Source organism: Artibeus jamaicensis, unplaced genomic scaffold (assembly GCF_021234435.1).
Source record: "Artibeus jamaicensis isolate MK-2021 breed Jamaican fruit bat unplaced genomic scaffold, CSHL_Jam_final contig_777, whole genome shotgun sequence".
NCBI lineage: Eukaryota > Metazoa > Chordata > Mammalia > Chiroptera > Phyllostomidae > Artibeus > Artibeus jamaicensis.
This window is the reverse complement of record NW_026521966.1, coordinates 2,560,386-2,579,401: the sequence shown is the minus strand read 5'-3', so window position 1 is coordinate 2,579,401 and position 19,016 is coordinate 2,560,386. Positions and strand designations below refer to the sequence as shown.

At 42.2% G+C, this 19,016-nt stretch overlaps 1 protein-coding gene across 3 annotated transcripts in view; it reads right to left on the bottom strand.

The window, feature by feature from the left end:
• Positions 1-19,016, bottom strand: part of ZZEF1 (zinc finger ZZ-type and EF-hand domain containing 1) — a 111,301-nt gene that overhangs the window by 18,551 nt on the left and 73,734 nt on the right. For 2 of the 3 annotated variants that reach the window (XR_008392873.1, XM_053672581.1), the window contains exons 38-48: positions 15,576-15,726; positions 14,199-14,338; positions 13,619-13,899; positions 12,486-12,660; positions 11,813-11,945; positions 7,046-7,245; positions 5,418-5,537; positions 3,926-4,117; positions 2,980-3,080; positions 1,541-1,676; positions 1,082-1,441 (exon numbers count right to left, since the gene is read on the bottom strand). Coding sequence is in view for 2 of the 3 variants with exons in the window: in XM_053672581.1 (XP_053528556.1) it covers positions 1,082-1,441; positions 1,541-1,676; positions 2,980-3,080; positions 3,926-4,117; positions 5,418-5,537; positions 7,046-7,245; positions 11,813-11,945; positions 12,486-12,660; positions 13,619-13,899; positions 14,199-14,338; positions 15,576-15,726 (1,989 nt within the window). In the remaining variant the exon portion in view is untranslated. The remainder of the gene's footprint in view (positions 1-1,081; positions 1,442-1,540; positions 1,677-2,979; positions 3,081-3,925; positions 4,118-5,417; positions 5,538-7,045; positions 7,246-11,812; positions 11,946-12,485; positions 12,661-13,618; positions 13,900-14,198; positions 14,339-15,575; positions 15,727-19,016) is intronic. The other variant, XM_037133064.2, reaches the window with a different exon arrangement.

Below are 19,016 nucleotides of genomic sequence, written 5' to 3'. Positions count from 1 at the left end.
CTTTCCAGCTCAGTGGAAGACAGTGCCTGGGGCTCCTGCATTCTAGACCAGTTTGTTCTATTGACCCTTCAGCTCTACACAGCAGAAGGTCTAAGAGATGCTTCTAGACCTGTGAAGGATTGCTAACCCAGCACTACTTTAAAAGGTGAAGTTGAAGATTTGATTTAAAAAGAAAAAAAATGGTCTCCACCCGTCAAAACTGACCCTTAACATTAGAGCACTGGACTTAAGAAAAGGCACAGACCCTGGCAAGCCCCCATGTCTGGCACCCAGAAGCCAGAAGCCTTGGAGAAGCTTCCCATCTTGATTTCTTCACCTCTAGGTCACAGTGTAAGACAGGTGTAAGTGCTGGCAGAGAGTCTGACCTGGGGTAGACCATTCTAGAAATGACAGTTGAAAAGAGAAGACACAAACTGTCCTGGAAGGCTTCCTGTATTATGGAAACAGGCTGTCAGTGTTGTAATGAACACTGACCCCTGGGCTCCACACTAAGTGCAATGCTAGGGGACACGAGAAGAGAGACAGACTAACAAAGAGTTAGATTTGTAGCCCCGACTAGTGTAGCTCAGTGGGTTGGGTGTCATTCTGCAAACCAAAATGTCACCAGTTTGATTCCCAGTCAGGATACACGCCTGGGTTGCAGGCCAGGTCCCCAGTTGGGGGTGTGTGAGAGGCAACCTATTGATGTTTCTCTCACACATCATTGTTTTGCTCCCTCTCTTTCTCCTTCCCTCCCCCATCTCTAAAAATAGATAAATAAAAATGCTAAAAAAAAAAAAAAGAGTCACATTACAAGTATGTAAACGAAAAGGGAAACTGCAGAGATGAGTTTCATGGACACTATTCCAAACACTCTGGACCCCAAGCCTGTCCTAGGCTGTGAGCTCAGCTCTAGGCCAGTACTTGGAAGAGTCCAACAGTCACCTGCGCTGCCTGTGCTAGGGCGTCCTATGGCCACAAGGTGAGCTTATTCCAGAAAAATCACTTGCTGGAGGACTTCAAACACTTGGGGGTGGGGGCAGGGTGGGGAGAGGACAGAGGAGTGAGAGGGGTGAGTGCCCGGCTTGGCCTGCTTACGTACCTTTTCCCACCGATGTTTTTCTTCCAGTTGCATGAACATATCAAAAATGTAGGTCATGTGCGCAGGGCCACTTAGCTCCAGGATGTCCTCACTCACTGGCACATGCCCAGGCCACTCAGCGAGCAAGGATGCAAGCACGTGGCGAGCGTACAGGATGGCTGTGGCCTCATTCACACGGAAAAGGTAGTCCCGGACTGCCCTCTTACTCTTGCAGTTCAGCTCCTTGTGCAGGAGGGCGGCGCTCTTGCTACGCCGTTGCTTGGCATAGCTCTGCTGCAGTTCACTCTCTGTACTGGAGATCAGCTTCTGGGTCACAGGGTTTGATTCAGGAGTGGCCTTGTCACAGTGCGTGGGCCGGGACTGCAAACCCAAAGACCATCATTACAGAGCCTGCCCTTCTCACAGTTGGGGGTGGGTGTCAGGGACGGACATTTTGTCTCCGAGGTGGAGGCGACATACCAAGCACGGTAAGATAATCATGTCTGTATCCACGGCTTTGGCACTCTGCTCATCCAGTCTCAGGCTCCTGCTGGGCTGCCACTTCTGAGCCAGGGACCGTATCCTCTCATCTGTGGTGAGCTCATCCCCATCAAACCTGAAGAGAAGGAGCACAAAGTTAGGTGTGTAAGTTAGAGCAAGGTAAGAGTTTACCCTGCAGTGCAACTTGTCAGAAATGTTGACCAGAGTTATTTTCCTGTTATTTTGCAATTACATTATTACTTTCCATATTTTGCAAATTAGATTCAGTGTTCATTTATTCATGCATGCAGATGTGCAGGCACCCCTTGTGGCAGAGAATGTCAATTGTCCCACAGGACCCATCCTGCCTTTCTTTCAAAACAAAGTTCCCTGAAGTGTTAATTTAGCAAGATACAGAACACTGAGCTAGAGACATGGTTCCCAGCCCCCCTTGAGGCTAAATGTAGCGATACAACTGGGTTCTTACCAGCAGGAGACCAGTGAGGTAACGTGTGCTACCTGTGAAGCCCACCCTCAGAAAACTGCACTGAGGATGCACCCCTCTCCCTACCTTCCCCGTCCTCTGGGCTGCAGCAGAGAGGTGCTGTGGGTGAGGCAGCTTTGACTACACAGGTGAAAACAAAGTGGGGTCAGCATGTGGAGCAAAGCTCCCCACTCACCCTGGGCTGCTGCCTACCTCTGAACTGTTTCAGAGAGGAAAGACAAACTGCGTCTTCCTCGACCCATGATACTCTTGGGTTTCTTAGTTACAGCAGCTTAGGTTATGCCCTAACCGATGCAGCTCCGCTCCATCTCACAAAGGGTTTGAGGCAAAGTATTAGAAATTCATATGAAAAAATAAAAATACAAAATACAAGAAATAGTGAATTGGCACTGGATATAAAGGAGAATAGGAAGTCAAAACTAGGGTATGGGGATGGAGGAGGAGATTAGCTGGAGACAGGTAAAGTTCTACACAAATTTAAGAGGTGAGCCCAAGAACTAATGCTGAACTTCCTGTCCAAGAGAAAGGAAATACTATTAACTTTATAATAATTCTTGAAGAAAAAAGCATGAATATAATATGTAGTAGTGAAAAAATAAACAAACAAAACAACACTTTCGAACCAGAAGGGCCCACCCTGCACGACACAGGAGAGAAACCCTGGCCTCTGCCTCCACTTCTGCACTCACAACGAGTTTACTCTAAGAGGCAGACTGTGATGTGAAGGTTTTCTGAAGGAACATACGACACAATTGAAGATGATCCACGTGATGTAGCACGGCCTCACATCACTTTGTGAAGAAATACAGACCGGCCCCACACCTGCTCCCTGGCCTCTCAGGAGTTTTTCTCCAGATTTTGTTGGCAGGAGGTAGGTGTAGTTCCGCCCTCACGTGCTCTTCCACTCACTTCAGCTGCATCTCACGTCCCTTACCTCTTCTGAACCTCCAGAAAGAACGAATCGGTCCTTTTCATCTGTAGTTCGTATATGGCCCGGAGAATGTGCAGAGGGGCATTGAGGGCATCGTGAGCCATCTGCAGGCCGTGGGGAGGCAGCAGGAGAAAGAAATTTAATGTGCTCTCACATGTTATTGATAATCTGAACTCAAAAGTGGTAAAACAATTATTTTCTAAAGTTACCACAGGTTATAAGAGTATCATATGGGTACTTAAAGCATATAAAATTACGAGCCCTAAAACATGGATTATAAAATCTGCATTACTATTATAAATCCAAAGGAAAATATAAAGCACAGAAACATCAAAAGAAATATTGTATCTACAGAATGCAATGCTAATAGTCTATAATTATACACCACACTGTATTTACTACTAGCTTCTCCAAAGCTGCCTTACAGTCAAGTCTGACCACTGGCACATAAGAATACTGTACTTTTTTTAATTTTTAAAAAACTGTACTTTTTTTCCTGACATCCATCCCATACTGTTTACTCTTCATCTAGTTAGACCTTCCAAGCTCAAGCTCTCACCCATTTTCACATCATTCTGAGGAAGAGTAGATTATCCAGGGAAAGTTAAGACAGTATGTCAAAGAAACTATAAGGGCCAATTATCATTTGGGGGTTTATGGATGGGCCTGGAAATTACATGCAAAAATTTACATGTATATTTGAATGTGAATTTTATAAGAGAAATGATCTAAAGCTTTTGGGTCCATGAACCAAAAACATTAAGCACTACTGTGGTGAGGGCCTTTCCATTCCTTTGGATCTGTTCTGTATAACACAGGTAGGGTCCTCAGGAAGTGAATTCTCAGGATAAAGACAGGCATTTTCATGTACAGGCTAAGACCCAGTCCGAGCCAGAGAATCCATTCCTTAAAGCCCTTTCTCAGCCCACACCATGACCCAAGAACATACCAGGAAACATATTCTGGTGGGCTCGTCCAGGCTCTCGAGAGGGTCTAGCTTTTTCTGTTCTGGCTCACTTGGGCTGCTGACTGGCTGTTCCACCTCCTCCTCTTGGTCCCCTCGCTCATCTAGTTCCAAGTCTCCGTGCTCGGCCAGAGAGCTGATCTCCTTTTTTGAAGAGTACAGCATGATGGACAAAATCTACACAGAAAGAAAATCAGGAGGGGCAGGAAAGTGACTGAGTGGTGGGTAAGAGCATTACACAGATCCTCAACCCTCAAAGGGCAGGAAATATTTGACCTAACTTTTAAAAATCTGTCAGAATTCACACAAAAAGTAAAATTAGTAACATGAAAACACTTCCAATGGTACTTGTAATCAAAGAAATGTTCACTAAAACTAGGAGGAAACTGGGTGTTTATTAACTTTGCCTCTGACAGTGTAAACCAATACCGTACCTTCAGAGTGCACTTTGGTGAACTAAGACCATCTGATGGCCATTTTCTAAGTTGAAAGTGAATTATTACTTACAAAAAGAGCTATAAAAGTGTTCGTAGTTCCTGAGCCAGTGAAAATGTACAAAGTTATATTCACAATATATATGGTCAATGAAGCATCACTAACGGCAACCACTGACAACCACCCTCACATGTCATGGGCAGCCATTAGAAACGGTGTTTAGGAAAACGCGCCACTTAGAAAAACGGCATCGTATTCTCAGTTTATTTGAATACCATGCTCATTATACAATCTAAATCTGTCTGTCTGTCTATCTATCACAGATACAGAGGGAATACTAATGGTAGCTGTGTTGGGGGGTCAATTTTAAAGTTTGTCTTTCTTTTCTATTTTTCAAATTTTCTGCAATGTGGTTCTATATTTGAATAAACAAAATTTAAGTTAAAATACTTCCTAAGAACAAGAGCTCAGATGCTCCCCAGGTTATCCACTGACATGTTTCAGCACATTTCCCTAAAACCTAACTCCTCTGTGGGACTAGGAAAGGCTGGCCGACCACCCTCCACACAGCAGCAGCCTTTCCAGGACCTGAAGCTGCCCCTTGGTACAGAGACTCTACAGGGAACCAAAGCAATTATATTAAGGGCAATTTAAAGCCTAGAGGAAATGGTAATCGAATGAGAATTATTAACTAACATCCTACAAAAAAAATAATAAAAGTGAGGACAAATTTAGAAACTGATCTTAGCTCAAAGGAACTTTAAAGGGAAATAATTATTCAAGGGAGCACTTTATTATCATGATATAATGTTTCCATATAAAATACCTCTCTTCCAATGTTCTTGGAACAAATATCAAATTCATTTCCCCTGACAGGGGAGTACAGGTGTCATGTCCCTATTTCCAAAAGGGAAGACAAATACCAAACACAGTTTTCACAACTGCACAGCATGACAGTGCACAGGGAAGAAGCAGCTGTAACTAACTGAGGCCAGTAAATCTGCACCAGTTGGCAGCAGAAGGAGCCACCTTCATTCCTTACTTCCAGGTCCCGGAGGAGCCAAGTTTTACTGAAGCCAGTCCCTTTGCTGCACTTTTTCACCAGCAGCTTCAGCAAATCAGTCTGAAAGAAGGTAGCGTGTGTCTCTTCAAAATCATGAGCCTGCCAAACAGAAAAGGAATGATTTGCAACTGCCTCAGAATGAAGAAGGTGAGGGTCACTAGGGAGTCTTCACTAGGAAGCCTCCTTCAGGGGCCAGTCTCAACTAGTGGCCCAAGTTCATCCTTAAGTGAAGAGTCAGCAGGAAGGATAAAACTCTGAATCTTAGTCATAACCTATGTCTATGCACTCACTCTCCAATTCATTCACTCAATAAATATTTCGGAAGTCAAATACATGGCAAGTCCTATGCTAAGAACAGAGGTTTTTTGTTCCTCTCCTGCTTGCTACCTTCTGAAAAACTTCCCACTGCTCTTTAAAATAAAATCCAAGTTCCTAGTCATAGCTGACAAGGTTCTACAGGCTCCAGCCTGCTTCCGTGTCCTCATCTGCCTCTCTGGTGCTACCCTGAATCCCTGGAGGTGTTCTCTCTGCTCCCTGATAACTGTGCCTGCTCCTGGAGGTCGCTGCTCTCCCAGCATGCAGCACTCTGCCCGGACTTACCTGTCACCTCAAATTTCACCTTCTCAGAAAGGCTTTTTCTGACTCATGATAGTCTTCCTGCAGGATCTTTCTTGCCTCTAATTTAGACTGTAAGCTCCATGAGGTCTGGGACCTTCTTTCCAGTTCAAAACTACGTATGTAGTTCCAGCTGGCACTTAGTGTTCAACAGTATTGCCCGATTGCAGGATTCAAAGACAGAAACAGTCTGTGCCCTTATGGAGTTTATTTTCTCTTACCTAGTAATGCAACAATTAAAACCACAGCAGACTGGGACAAATGCCATGGTATCAACAAAGAGTGGATGTCAATCCTAAACCTGCAAATCCTCAGGGCTGGGCCAGAACTGATAGGCTATCCCACCAGTCTCCTGTGATATTTGAGTCTTTCTGTGGCTTCCTCACTGGTGCTGCCAAAGTCAAGGAACTCACCAACTTTTCAAATGAAATCCTTTTATGCCTAGCTCTGCTGGGAAGACCATCCTAAAGCGATCCCTTCCTCCCTACCCACGCCCCTCAGAGAGCAGAAGAATCATGTTCTCCATAAGTCAAGACTTCTCATTTCCACATCAATTATTGCCCAGCTCTGTAACTCGTTCGCCTCTTCCCACCCCAACTGACAAACCTATCGCCCAAAGATCCCATAGGATGCTAGCCCCTTTATCTCCCCTTCATCATGTCCTATGAACCAGAAGGAGCTGTGGTTCAAAGGGAAGTGAGAAAACATTCAGTCCATTTGTCTTCTCACCTTCCAAGTTTATGTGCCATTAGGCAGTAGTACCTGCTTCCAACAAAACAATACTGGAAAACTACAGAAAGCCCCAACTATCAGAGAAATTCTGTTTCTTCTTTAAAGTTATCCTTGTGCAAGGCCCCAACCATTTCTAAAAATAACTGAAATGCTATGGTTAACCATCCATCAAAATCAGATGGTATTTCCTCCTAGTTAATGCCCTGCAGATGTTAAATCACAGCTAGGTTCAGTAGCTGATGGAAGAAGCAAACCATTACCTTTAGTGTTTTATATAACCCTTTGAGGGCCAGGGACAGGACCCAAGTTGCTTCCACTGCCTCAGGACAATGGCTGTCCATGCTGGTTTGCAGAAGGTGACTGGCAATGAAGGCGAAGTGCTGGGAATATTGGCTCAGCTGGGCCTGAGAGTCACTGCATTCCTGTCCTCCTCCTTTCTGGACCAGCTGGTAGTCCTTCACTGAAGTGATGTCAGGCAGCAAAAGAAGACACCAAAAGTACAGTTAATGCCCCCCACAGCTAAATTTCTTTCCTAGTAATGTCTTTTAGTGAGGCAAAAACTGCAACCCGCAAAACACAAATCTCCTGGCTGTAAACTTAGCCATTGTATTTAAGGCTAGTTCTTCACCAAGCAACTGAAAAAGAAAATTCACACTTCTGCTACTGTGCACAAGCAAGTTTTCTCCAAAAGAAGACAAAGGTTGTTAAAGGAAGTTCTTAAATACAGTACACATGACAGACTTCCATTTCCAAGCAAGACTGAGTAAGAGAGATTGGATTTACTCTTCTATCTGAAACAACCAGAACACTGAAAATACATGAAACAATTGTTTGCAGCCATTGGGTAACAGGTAATACAGGACTATGGATCCCTAAGAGAAGGGACATAAACCAGGTGAGCCCTCCAATAGCTCTGGCTATCTGGAAATAATGTCCAGACTGCAGAGCAGCAGAGTTCAGAAGTCTCAATGAATTGAGGAGACAGACATCAGTATTCAAGGAAATCAAGGCAGCTAGAATTTATGAGGCAGAATATCATAGAGAAGGGAGATGAGGGGGGAGAGAAAGGGAGGGAAAAGGAAGGGAGGGAGAGAGAGAGAAAAAAAATAGAAAAAGAAAGACAGACTATGAATGGGACATTTCTCCAGATATCTATAGGAGGTTCCTCACAAGTCTTTGACTGAGAATTGATCTGCAGAAATGTGAGAGGAAACTATTTAGATAGGAAACAACCTAGTTCTAAAAAAGAACTACCCAAAAGCAGCAGGCAGAACAATTCTTGGAACTCATATAGAGCTGGGAGAATTTTGTCTTCCTAATAGTGAGAGTGGAAATATCTTAGTAGGGGGCCAAAAAAGTATTTGAAGGCATAATGGTCAAAATTTTTCCAAATTTGACAAGAACTATAAATGCACAAAACCAGTAGCTCAATAAATCCCCAAGCTGAAGAAACATGAAGAAAATCATACCAACGCACACCATAATCAAAATGCAAATAATCAGTGATTAAGAGAAAAATCTTAAAAGCAATCACAGAAAAAAATACACATTATGAAGAATATCAGAGAATAACAGCATACTTTATGGCAGAAACTATGCAAGCTGGAAGAAAATGGATCAATATCTCAAAGTATTCAAAGAAAAACTCTCACCATGTTTTACTTAGTAAAATGAACTCTCCACGATGAAGTCAAAATAAATATTTCTTTGATTTGGTAGGACAAACCAAAACAAAGACTTTATAACAGCAGACTTTCACTGCAAGAAATGTTAAGAGAAGTATATCCCTTAACAGGCCAAAAAAAAAAAAAAAAAAAAAGAAACAAATGGAAATTTGAACCTACACAAAGAAATGAGAGCATGAGGAATGGTAAACATGTGGCTATGTATAAAAAATATGGCTTTCTCATTTTTAAATCTTGTAAAAAATGACATTTTAAAAACAAAAATAAGTAATGTATTGGTAAGTTTATGTCATGCAGAAGTAAAATCTGTGACAGCAACACAAAGGATGGGGGACAGGAGTATAAAATGTTTCCTCACTATGTGAAGTAGCATAATATTGTTTGAAAACTGACTGATCAGTTACCAGGGTACATTATAAACCTTAATGCAACCTTAATGCATCATACTAAAATATTATTTGAAGGTAACTATTGTAAACCCTACAGCAACCCCTAAAAAATAAAGTTATAGTATACAAGCCAATAATAGGGATAAAATGAAATGTAAAATAAAAAAGACAGCAGGGTAGAGGGGAATGAAGGGGGAAATAGAAAAAATGTAATGGCATAATCAATAAAATATATTAAAAAAAAGATGGCCGAAGATGAGGGAAAAAGGTACAAAGAACAGATGAGACAAATCATTTAAAAAGCAGGAAGGTAGCCCTGGCTGGTGTAGTTGAGTGGATTGAGCGCAGGCCTGCGAACCACACGATCGTGGTTCGATTCCCATTCAGGGCACATGCCTGGGTTGCAGGCCAGTTCCCAGCAGGGGACTCACAAGACGCAACCACACATTGATATTTCTCTTCTTCTCTCCTTCCCTTCCTCTTTAAAGATCAATAAATAAAATCTTAAAAAAAAAAAAAGTCCTACAAGTAGCAGCAGAAAAAGCCGGGGCAGGACTTTAAAAAAAAATTAGAAAGAAAAAAAAAAGCAGGAAGGTAGTAGAGTTCAACTTAACCATCTTGATCACTGCTTTACATGCAAATAATCTAAACATCTCAATTAAAAGGCAGGGACTGTCAAACTAGATTAAAAATGAAGATTACACTATGTGCTATCTACAAGAAATCCACTTTAATTGTAGGCACAAGCAGGTTAAAATGAAAGGATGGAAAAAGATATATCATGCAAATGTTAGTATTAAAGAAAAAGCTACAGAGGCTACATAAATATTAAAGGAGATTTCAGAACAAGAAATAGCAGAGATAAAAAGGGACATTTCATAATGAAATGAGAAACAGACATACACATTATTACAGTTGGAGACCTCAATACATTCCTCTTTCAGTTATTGTTAGAATAGATAGAAACTCAGTAAGAACACAGAGGACTTGAACAACACTATCAATTGACTTGACCTAAATGTCAAAGGATCCTCCACCCATAACATAATGTATGCGCTCTCATGGAGTGCACATGGATCCTCATTCAAAACAGACCACATCTGGACCATAAAACAAACAATAATCTTAATAGGATTGAAACTATGCTCAAAGTATATTCTCTGATCAAAATGGAATTAAACTTAAAGTCAGTAACACAAAGTATTTGGAATATAACGCAAATACTAGAAAATTAAACAACAAGCTTTTAAATAACCCACACAACAAAGAAAAATCATACAATAAATAAAAAATATTCCTACCTTAATGAAAAAGATAATGCAATATATCAAAAATTATGGCTATGCCTAAAGCCTCACCTAGAGGGAATCACAGCATTAAAGTGCTTCAATTAACAAAAAAGAATGGTCTCAAATTAGTGATTTAGACTTTCAATTTAAGAAACTAGAAAAAGAAAAAAGAGCAAGTGAAACTCAAAGCAAGAAGAAATAAGGAATTAATGATAAAGATAGAAATCAATGAAACAGACAACAGATACATAATAGAGAAAAGTAAATGAAACCAAAAGCTGGTTCTTTGAAAAGACCAAGCAAGTTGATAAATCTCTGGTTAGATAGTTCAAAAAACAAAAAAGAGAAGACACAAATTATCAAAATCAGGAATGAGAGAAGACAGGCTGAGAGAAATTAAAAACCTACATTTTATAAGACCTAAATTTATTCCCTAAATACAGGAAGAGGTATAGCATGCCCATGAGCCAAAGACTTAATGTTGTTAAGATGTCCGTGCTCCCTGCACTGGATCTGCAGAGTCCGTGTGACAGCAGTGAAAACCCCGGCACCTCCTTTCATAGAAACTGACACCTGGTTCTAACACACACGAAAAGGTGAAGGAACTAGAGCAGCCAGAGCAATTCTGAAAAACAATACGAAGCTGGAGAACCTGACTTTAAAACTTAGTATAAATCTACAATAGTTAAGATAATGTACTTTTCAAGTAAGGGCAGATGTATAGATTAATGGAACATAAAGTTCATAAACACACACATATAGGTCAATTAATTTTCAACAAAGGTATCAAAAATAATTTAATGGAGATAGAATAATCTGTTTAACAAATGGTCCTAGAATGACTGGATATTCATATACAAAGGAGGAGGAGGAGGAGGAGGAGAAGGGGAAGAGGAAGAAGAGGAGCAGAAGCCCTGGCCAGGTAGCACAGTTGGTTAGAGCATCATCCAAATACACCAAGGTTGTGGGTTCAATCCCCAGTCAGGGCACATATAAGAATCAACCAATGAATGCATAAATAAGTGGAATGACAAATCAGTGTTTCTTTCTCTCGCCCCTTTCTTTTCTCTAAAATTAAAAAAAAAAAAAGAATCTTCATGTTTACCTCATACCATACACAAAAATAGCGCTGACAGTGCCTAATGTGGAAGCTGAGTAGAAGGAAGATAAGTTTTTCAGAAATGGAACTGGGCACATAATGGTTAGATACTCCAGGCTGTTTGGGATTTGGCAAATTAAGTCAAAGGCATTTATGATATACTTTCACTGTTCTGTTGATGAACAAAATGGAAAGTGACATGAATGCCAACACAATTATTCTAAGTTATTTTACACTCATGTAGCCACCTGACTCCATAACGTTTAAATTATGTATTAGAAAACAAATGACACAGACAAGTAGAAAAATTAAACATTCAGAATGTAAACATCTGACCAACCCCAAAACAGAGAGCATATAAACAAAATAACATAATGCAAAGGGCCTTCAAATTGATCCTAATTATCATTATTTCAGAGATGAGAAAAAAGAAGCTTAGAGCTGTAACTTTTTAAAAAAGAAATCACAAGCAGGGGCAAGAACCAAGGTATCATCACTGATTTTAGAGTATGCAGAGATTAGACAACTTTCTTCCATTTTTAGAAGAAATAATTATGCTTGGGACCTGTTTTCCTTTTCCGAGTTTTAACATCAACGATCACAGCCCTGTTTTTCTCAGTAAAGTGCTTCAAGATGATCACATTATGTGGCTCATTGGCATTATCCATATAAACACAGCGGGTCCCCACACACAGAACCTAGAACATGAAAGAGAAAACAACTCAATGGCACACAGGCACAGGAAAGAGTACTTAATTAGACACAAACCCAGTCCCTTCTGCTTGTGTTCCTGACTTCAACAAGCACTCAAGAATTGGATTCTTCTCATCTCTAAGTCCAGAGCCTGACACAGGCCTGGCACAGAACTGGTTTAAGAGCTTGCTGGATGAGGAAGCCATGATTCCTCTTTGTCCCAACCAGTTGAGAGATATAAATATTAGAAATGAGATCAGGATGAATCCCAAAGTGAAAAACAACTGTACTTCGAAAAGCTTTGTAATTTACTACATTACAGTTACTATTACCTAAAGCCAACTACTGGCTACCAAAAGGAATCAAATGACTAAATTGTTGAAAATGCAAATTAAACAAACTATCCCATTATCTTGAAAATATATCAATACTATACAAGCAAATTATGTTTAACTGAAGGAAAAAAGTCTCAAAGGTGTATGCTACAGATACTTTGATGTGTGTGATGAAGTGAAAGAAATGGCCAGGCCTTCAGGGTGATGTACCTGGGGGAAGCCGACCAGCACTAGCAGGGTGAAGATGTTGGTGTGTTTCAGCTGGAAAGGCAACTGCTTGATGCAGTGGTCTGTGAAGGTGGCGATGACGTCACGCCACAACGGGGCACTGTTGAGTGACCGCAGGATCTCTGCCATGGAGCACGCCCAGTCCAAACCTACCCGGCTGGAAGGCAAGAGCTCCATTAGGTGGCGGTGCACAGGCTCCAAAGGCAACTCAGCAAAGCCTGCTACATTCCAAGGCAAATCCGGAAGCACGCCAAAAAGCCATTCATCAATTGGTTAAAAACTACCAAAATGATGCTTTTCATATAGTGGTAAGCGGAAAAAAACTAAGACCTGTTACTTATACATTCAATCTATAGCTATGTTTTTAAAAAGCTCTATAAAAGTTACACATGTGTGCGCAATGGTGCACACTCACAATGGAAAAAAGCTTGTTAGAAAATATATATTTTTTTGTTCTGTTGTTGATTTTTATCTCATTTTTTGTTGTTGGAAGGAAATATATTAAAATAGCATCAGATGCATTAAATATGGTATAAGCCAGGGTGATTTTTATTCTTCATTTCTGTTTTATGAATTTGGTATTGTGATTGTTATTTTTACAATGAAAACAGATCTATTTTCTTCAACTCCGGAGCCTATATTAACCGCTCTCAGGAAAAAACAAACCAGAGAGCTGAAACAACAGATAGTGCCTAGACTGCATGGCTGTTTGAATGTGGGTTTTAAGCTCAGTTTAATGTCTATTGACAACACTGATAGTCAAACTAATTAATTATTTTATTGTTTTTTAAAGATTTTCACTTATTTACTTTTAGACAGAGGGGAAGGGAAAAAGAAAGGGAGAGAAACATTACTGTGTGGTTGCCTCACATGTGCCCCCTACTGGGGACATGGCCTGCAACCCAGGCATGAGCCCTGACTGGGAAACGAACCAGCGGCCCTTTGGTTCACAGGCTGGCACTCAACCTACTGAGCCACACCAGCCAGGGCGATAATAAAACTAATTCTATTCTCATGTAAGATTCCCACGCAATAGCACTGAAGCACGCTAAAATTAATCAATAACCAGACTTAAAGAAATGAACACCAAGGTAGAGCAGAGTGGGGGTGGCTACCTGTCCAGGCACACAGCTCCCAGGCTAAACAGCAGATGGGTGGTCTTCCAGCCATCTGGCACGACAGAATTGTCCCCTGAAGCAAATAGGTTGTGTTTGGCTGAGAGGACCTTGATCACTGCGGCATCTACCTCTGACGGCAAAAGGCGGATGATTAACTGGCCAAGAAGACCTAGGGTGAGGTGGTAGGTTTCATTCAGGTGGCCTGCGTTTGAGATGACAACCTGAAACATGAGTGGAAGGACGTGCTCCAGGTCTATCAGGGGGACTGTGGGATCCTGCTGAGAGGAAGAAAAAATTGTTTTTTTTCCATGTAAAAACACCAACTAAGAATTGCATTCCTTTCGTGTATTATTTACAACTGTCCTAGTGCCAAAGGAATTACGCAATGTCTTTAAAAATGGCTGGTGTAAAATCAACTGTAGAAATAAACAATTCTCCTTCTGATTTATAACCCTACCCTCAGGGATACACAAATGATTGCTATTAATAGTTGGTTTCAGTACACGGCTTACAGAAATTTTTTTTCTATGCATCACACTATCCCTCTTTTAAAAAGAAAACACCGTTTGTCTCTTACCAACTTTAAGGGAGGTAACATGGCCGCTAATAATCCCAAAATCCTTTTCTGGGAACATTCAGCAAACACCTGCTCAGGACTTGGAGTAACTGCCTTTTGCGTGATGGGCTTCTGAGATGGCGCTTCTGCATTTTCAGCATCTGAGTTGTAAAATACCAAACTTTCAGATTTTGCCAGCTTCTATATACATACAAAGAGGCAAGTAAACCACTGCACTGTCCCTGTGCTGCTACAGAACAAAGTTGGGACTTTAAAAGCCTATTGCCGAACATGTGTTGCTCAGGGAGGCCTACCCTGCCCACCATATTAAATGTAGAGCCTGCCCACCCATCTCTCTCCCATTCCCTCTGGAACCCCTCTTAACACACCACGTCATTGCTATTTATTGTATATTGCCTATCTTCTTCTCCTTCCCCTCTTCTTCCTTCATTTTTTTTTTTTTAGTGATGTACTGCAAGCACCTAGAAATGTTTCTGGAGCATGGCAGGTATGCAATCAATACTTGATGAGTACCTGTATGTGAACCAGGATGCTGATCCTCAGTGGACTCGGGCTAGAGTGGACTTCTGTGCCTCTGTCACAGAGCAGCACACAGGGAAGATCCTGCCTCCCCAGGCTGCCCTGAGGAGGAGGCTGAGTGAGGCTCTTCAGCCCACAGTACCTCCATCTCTCAGTTCAACAATCTTTCTACAACACGACTCTGACCTTGCTGCCGCTCACCGCAGGCAGACACATGAGGCCCTCCGCAGCAGAGCGCCTCTTGACTTTCGCCTTCCGGTGCTCCACTCCAACCCTACACCCCTGCGAAGGACCTTCGCCCTGTGTTTGCTGGGGGGGTTTCCATTCCGGGGACTTTGCTCATGTTGTTCTCTCTGCCCTGAATGCCCTTCCCCAACAGCAGACCCGAGCACTTTCAGGGTCCCCTGCAGCCCTTCCTTTAAAGGCTGTATGTGAATACGACCTGTTCTAGTTAGATACCAGTCACTGTTAACACCACGTACACCTCTCTTCTGAACAGAATCACATTCCACCTCAAATTACAGTTACCTACGCCTCTGCCTTAAGCCCTCACAGACTAAGCTCCATGAGGGCAGGAGCTGTGCACCTGCCTGTTGGACTTGGTCCATCTCCAAGGTCTAGCACAGTGCATGGCATACAGAAAGCACTCAGTAAGTCAGGGAATAAACAAGGTAGGAAAGCAGTTACAGTGAAAGAAAAATGACTTTCGAAGTATCATCAGTACCATGTGAAACAGAACTAAGAAAGCATGTATACTTGGTTTGCTAGCTGATTTAAAATTGTACAACCAATAGCTCAGGAATGAGTATGTATGCATTTTAAGATGAAAGACGTCAAGAAAATTACCAGAGTCTTTACCTGGAAGTCCTATAGGTGTGCTAGCATGTACAGATGAGTCTAGAATTTGAATCTGGCATGAAGGATCCTTCATTAATGACATACTTTCATTTGCCTTATTTCTCTGCTTGCAATCCAAAGGTATGACTTCCTTATGAACATCACTCTTTCCCTAAAAACAAAATGGTAAGTGTAAAAGAATTCTTTTATTTATTTATTTTTATCATTTAAAGATTTTATATATTCATTTCTAGAAAGAGGGGCAGGGAGGGAGAAAGAGAAGGAAAAAAAAAAAACATCAGTTAGTTGCCTCTCACACGGCCCCGACCAGGGACCTGGCCCACACCCAGGCATGTGCCCTGACTGGGAATCAAAGAGGCAATCTTTTGGTTCACAGGCCAGCACTCAACCCACTGAGCCACACCAGCCAGGACAAGAATTGTTTTTTATTACAAAAGTCTACTCATTAATATTATAATATGACTTTTAAAATCATTAACCAATCGGTATTCACAGACTAAAATATTTCTGATTTCCATTAGACAATGTCCGTCATCTCTGACAATAAATCTATATTCTAGGGCAACCACTACATGACACCCCAACAAATGTCTTCCAAACAGCCCTCAGTCAGAACCTGCAGTCACACATACTCAGGGGCTCTAGAGAAACCTCTGATACGTTTTACTCAGCTTTCAGAAGCCATGTATGGGAAGTTCTTCTCTTGGGAAAAAGAAAAAAACAAAGGCATGAATTCTTTCGAGTACACTAAACTGACTTATACTTTTGAGAATTCCATTTCGGCAAGGGGATTTATTAAGGGGGCCCTCAAAGGAGCTGCAAGGGCTTTCTGGCTCAGGAGTCTGGTGGGGAGTTGCCCAGATTGGCAGGGTGACAGACCTCAGCCTGAATTTCTTCAGGAGTCACTCAGTGTCACCCCTAAGCCAGCTGTACTCTCCGGCCCTCAGGGTGCATGTCCCCGTTGGAAAGCCGGTTATGCAGGAAGTCTTCTGTGTATGGTGAAGGCACCCCAGCTCCAATAAGTCTGGGAAGGCCAAGATACCCTGAATCCAAAGCTGTAGTTTTGTTCAACACTAAACCCTCACAAGAAGACCCCTGACATCTCCCAGTGGCAGCTGCTTATCACTCCCTCTCTGGATACTGTAGCCTCAACATCAATCCTACTCTCAAGTCCTTCCTAAGAAAAAAGTGGTTATAAGATTGTCCTAAGAGGGGACCAAGACTGGGAGAGCCACTTTCCTTCTTAAAAATGTCCCCTCTGAAAAGAACCCTAACACCGCACTCTCTGTACCATGAGACCCTTTGTAAAAATACTATACGTCATTCCAAAGCTCTGGCTACTCATTTTACTCTTGATCTTCTTCCCTGTTGCCACAGGACTCCCTAATGCCACTGCAGTTGCACATGAGTGGTACCCAACAGGGTCTCATTACTGGTCTGAGGCCCCTGTAGATAAAATCCCCTGGGTGATGTGTCCACCTGAGGTTTCTTGGTTGTTTAAAACAAAAAGTATTTCTAGTTAGTAGAGGGGCAGGGGAAGAAGGGGGAGTGGGAGAGAGAAAAAGAGGCCCTTAATAGGGCCTGGAATTGGCTGGAAACACGGGAAGTTTAAAAACAAGTGATTTGGCCTTGGTTGGTGTGGCTCAGTAGACTGAGTGCTGGCCTTCAAACCAAAAGCTCGCCAGTTACATTCCCAGTCAGGGCACATGCCTGGGTTGCAGGTCAGGTTCCCAATAGGGGGCACCCAAGAGGCAACCACACATTGATGTTTCTCTCCCTCTCTTTCTCCCTACCTTCTCCTCTCTCTCAAAATTAAAAAAAAAAAAAAATCTTTAAAAAAAAAAAACAAGTGATTTGTACTCAGGGCTCTAATGGGATATGGTCCTTAGGACCATTGCAGTGGGGATATTCAGGTTCTGTTGTGGGGAAGGCACTGAAAACTGTACCTTTATTATTTTAAGATTTATTAAAGAAAGAGAGGGAGAGAAACATCAGTGTGAGACACAATGATCAGCTGCCTGTGGTATACATCCCAACCGGGGACCAAACCCGCAACTGAGGCACGTGCTCTGACAAGGAATTGAACCAGTGAACTTTTGCTTTGTGGGACGATGCCCAACCAACTGAGCTGCATCAGTCAGGGCTGGATACCCTGGATGCACCCAGATGCTGATGGGGAAGGGGACTCAAAGAGTAGGGACACCTCAGGAAAAAAAATAATTCCCTGGAAACTCCTTAGAAAAAGGCTGATTCTAGTCTCTAGGGAGGGAAAGTCTAAGATAAGCCTGTAATATCTTTTTGTATAAAAAATTAAGGAAGCGTGCAATATGTAGACATCAAAAGGACACAAAAGCCAGCTGAAAGGAAATTCCATTGGTCAACTATGCGAAAATCTAAGTATCAGAATAAATCATGAAAAGTAACAGATTTCAGCCCACTGAATAAAAAACTTCACCAACTCCAGTCTGATATAAATAATGAATAAGGAGATTAAGTGGGGAGCACAGTGCTCATGGGGAGCATATATGATGCTGGGAGCTCATTCATAAGAGGAATCAATCATTCCCAGGCTCAGAGGTGCAGACTGCTGACTCGCCCAGTCTCTGCGGACAGCGTTCTCTCTGCCCCACCATAATCTGAGGGCAGTGAAGATGCTACAACGCTGGCTCTCTGGCTGAGTGAAGTTAATAGAATTTTCAAGTTCTTGACAGCCTTCTTTGCATTTGTCTTCCTCTAAATGACAATGGGTTCCCAGCGAGTTACAACCACCAAGTGGGGGTCCTGAACTAGTTAACATGGCGGAGACAGAGGAAAGAAACACTGGCAGCTCCTGAGGCAAGGGCAGGGACACTGACAGCATCAACGCCAGCTCTGGGGGTAGCACCACAGAAGCTATTTGCTGCCACTCTCACAAAACACTTTAACGTCACTGTCACAGGTGTCGCCTGCATCCACAAAGGCTTTTCTTCTACTAATATAACTATACGGAAACTTCTGTGTCTACTTGGTAAATAGTAGGCACTTAGTACGACCTGCTGACTGAATATAAATTACAACTAAACTATAGAACTGCCACAGTCAATACTGTCAGAAATCAAGCTGAATGAAAATCCTACAACCACAGGATTAAAGAAGAAACCACATCGAGACTGGTAGGAGAGGAAGAGATGCAGAGACGTAGAATGGTCCCATACCCACGTGAGGCAGGTAAAAATTGGGAGGGATCCCTCAGGAGCAAGGGGTCCCAGTCCCATAATCAGGCCCCCAGCCCAGGGTTCCAGTGCCAAGAAGACAAGTCTCCATAACTTCTGGCTGTAAAAACCAGTGGAGACTGAGACTGGAAGACAGAAACTTCTGGAGTCCCAGGCAGTTCCAAACAAGATGGATGCAAAGAGGCTCACAGCAAGACACATCATAATTAAAATACCAAAGGTTAAATAC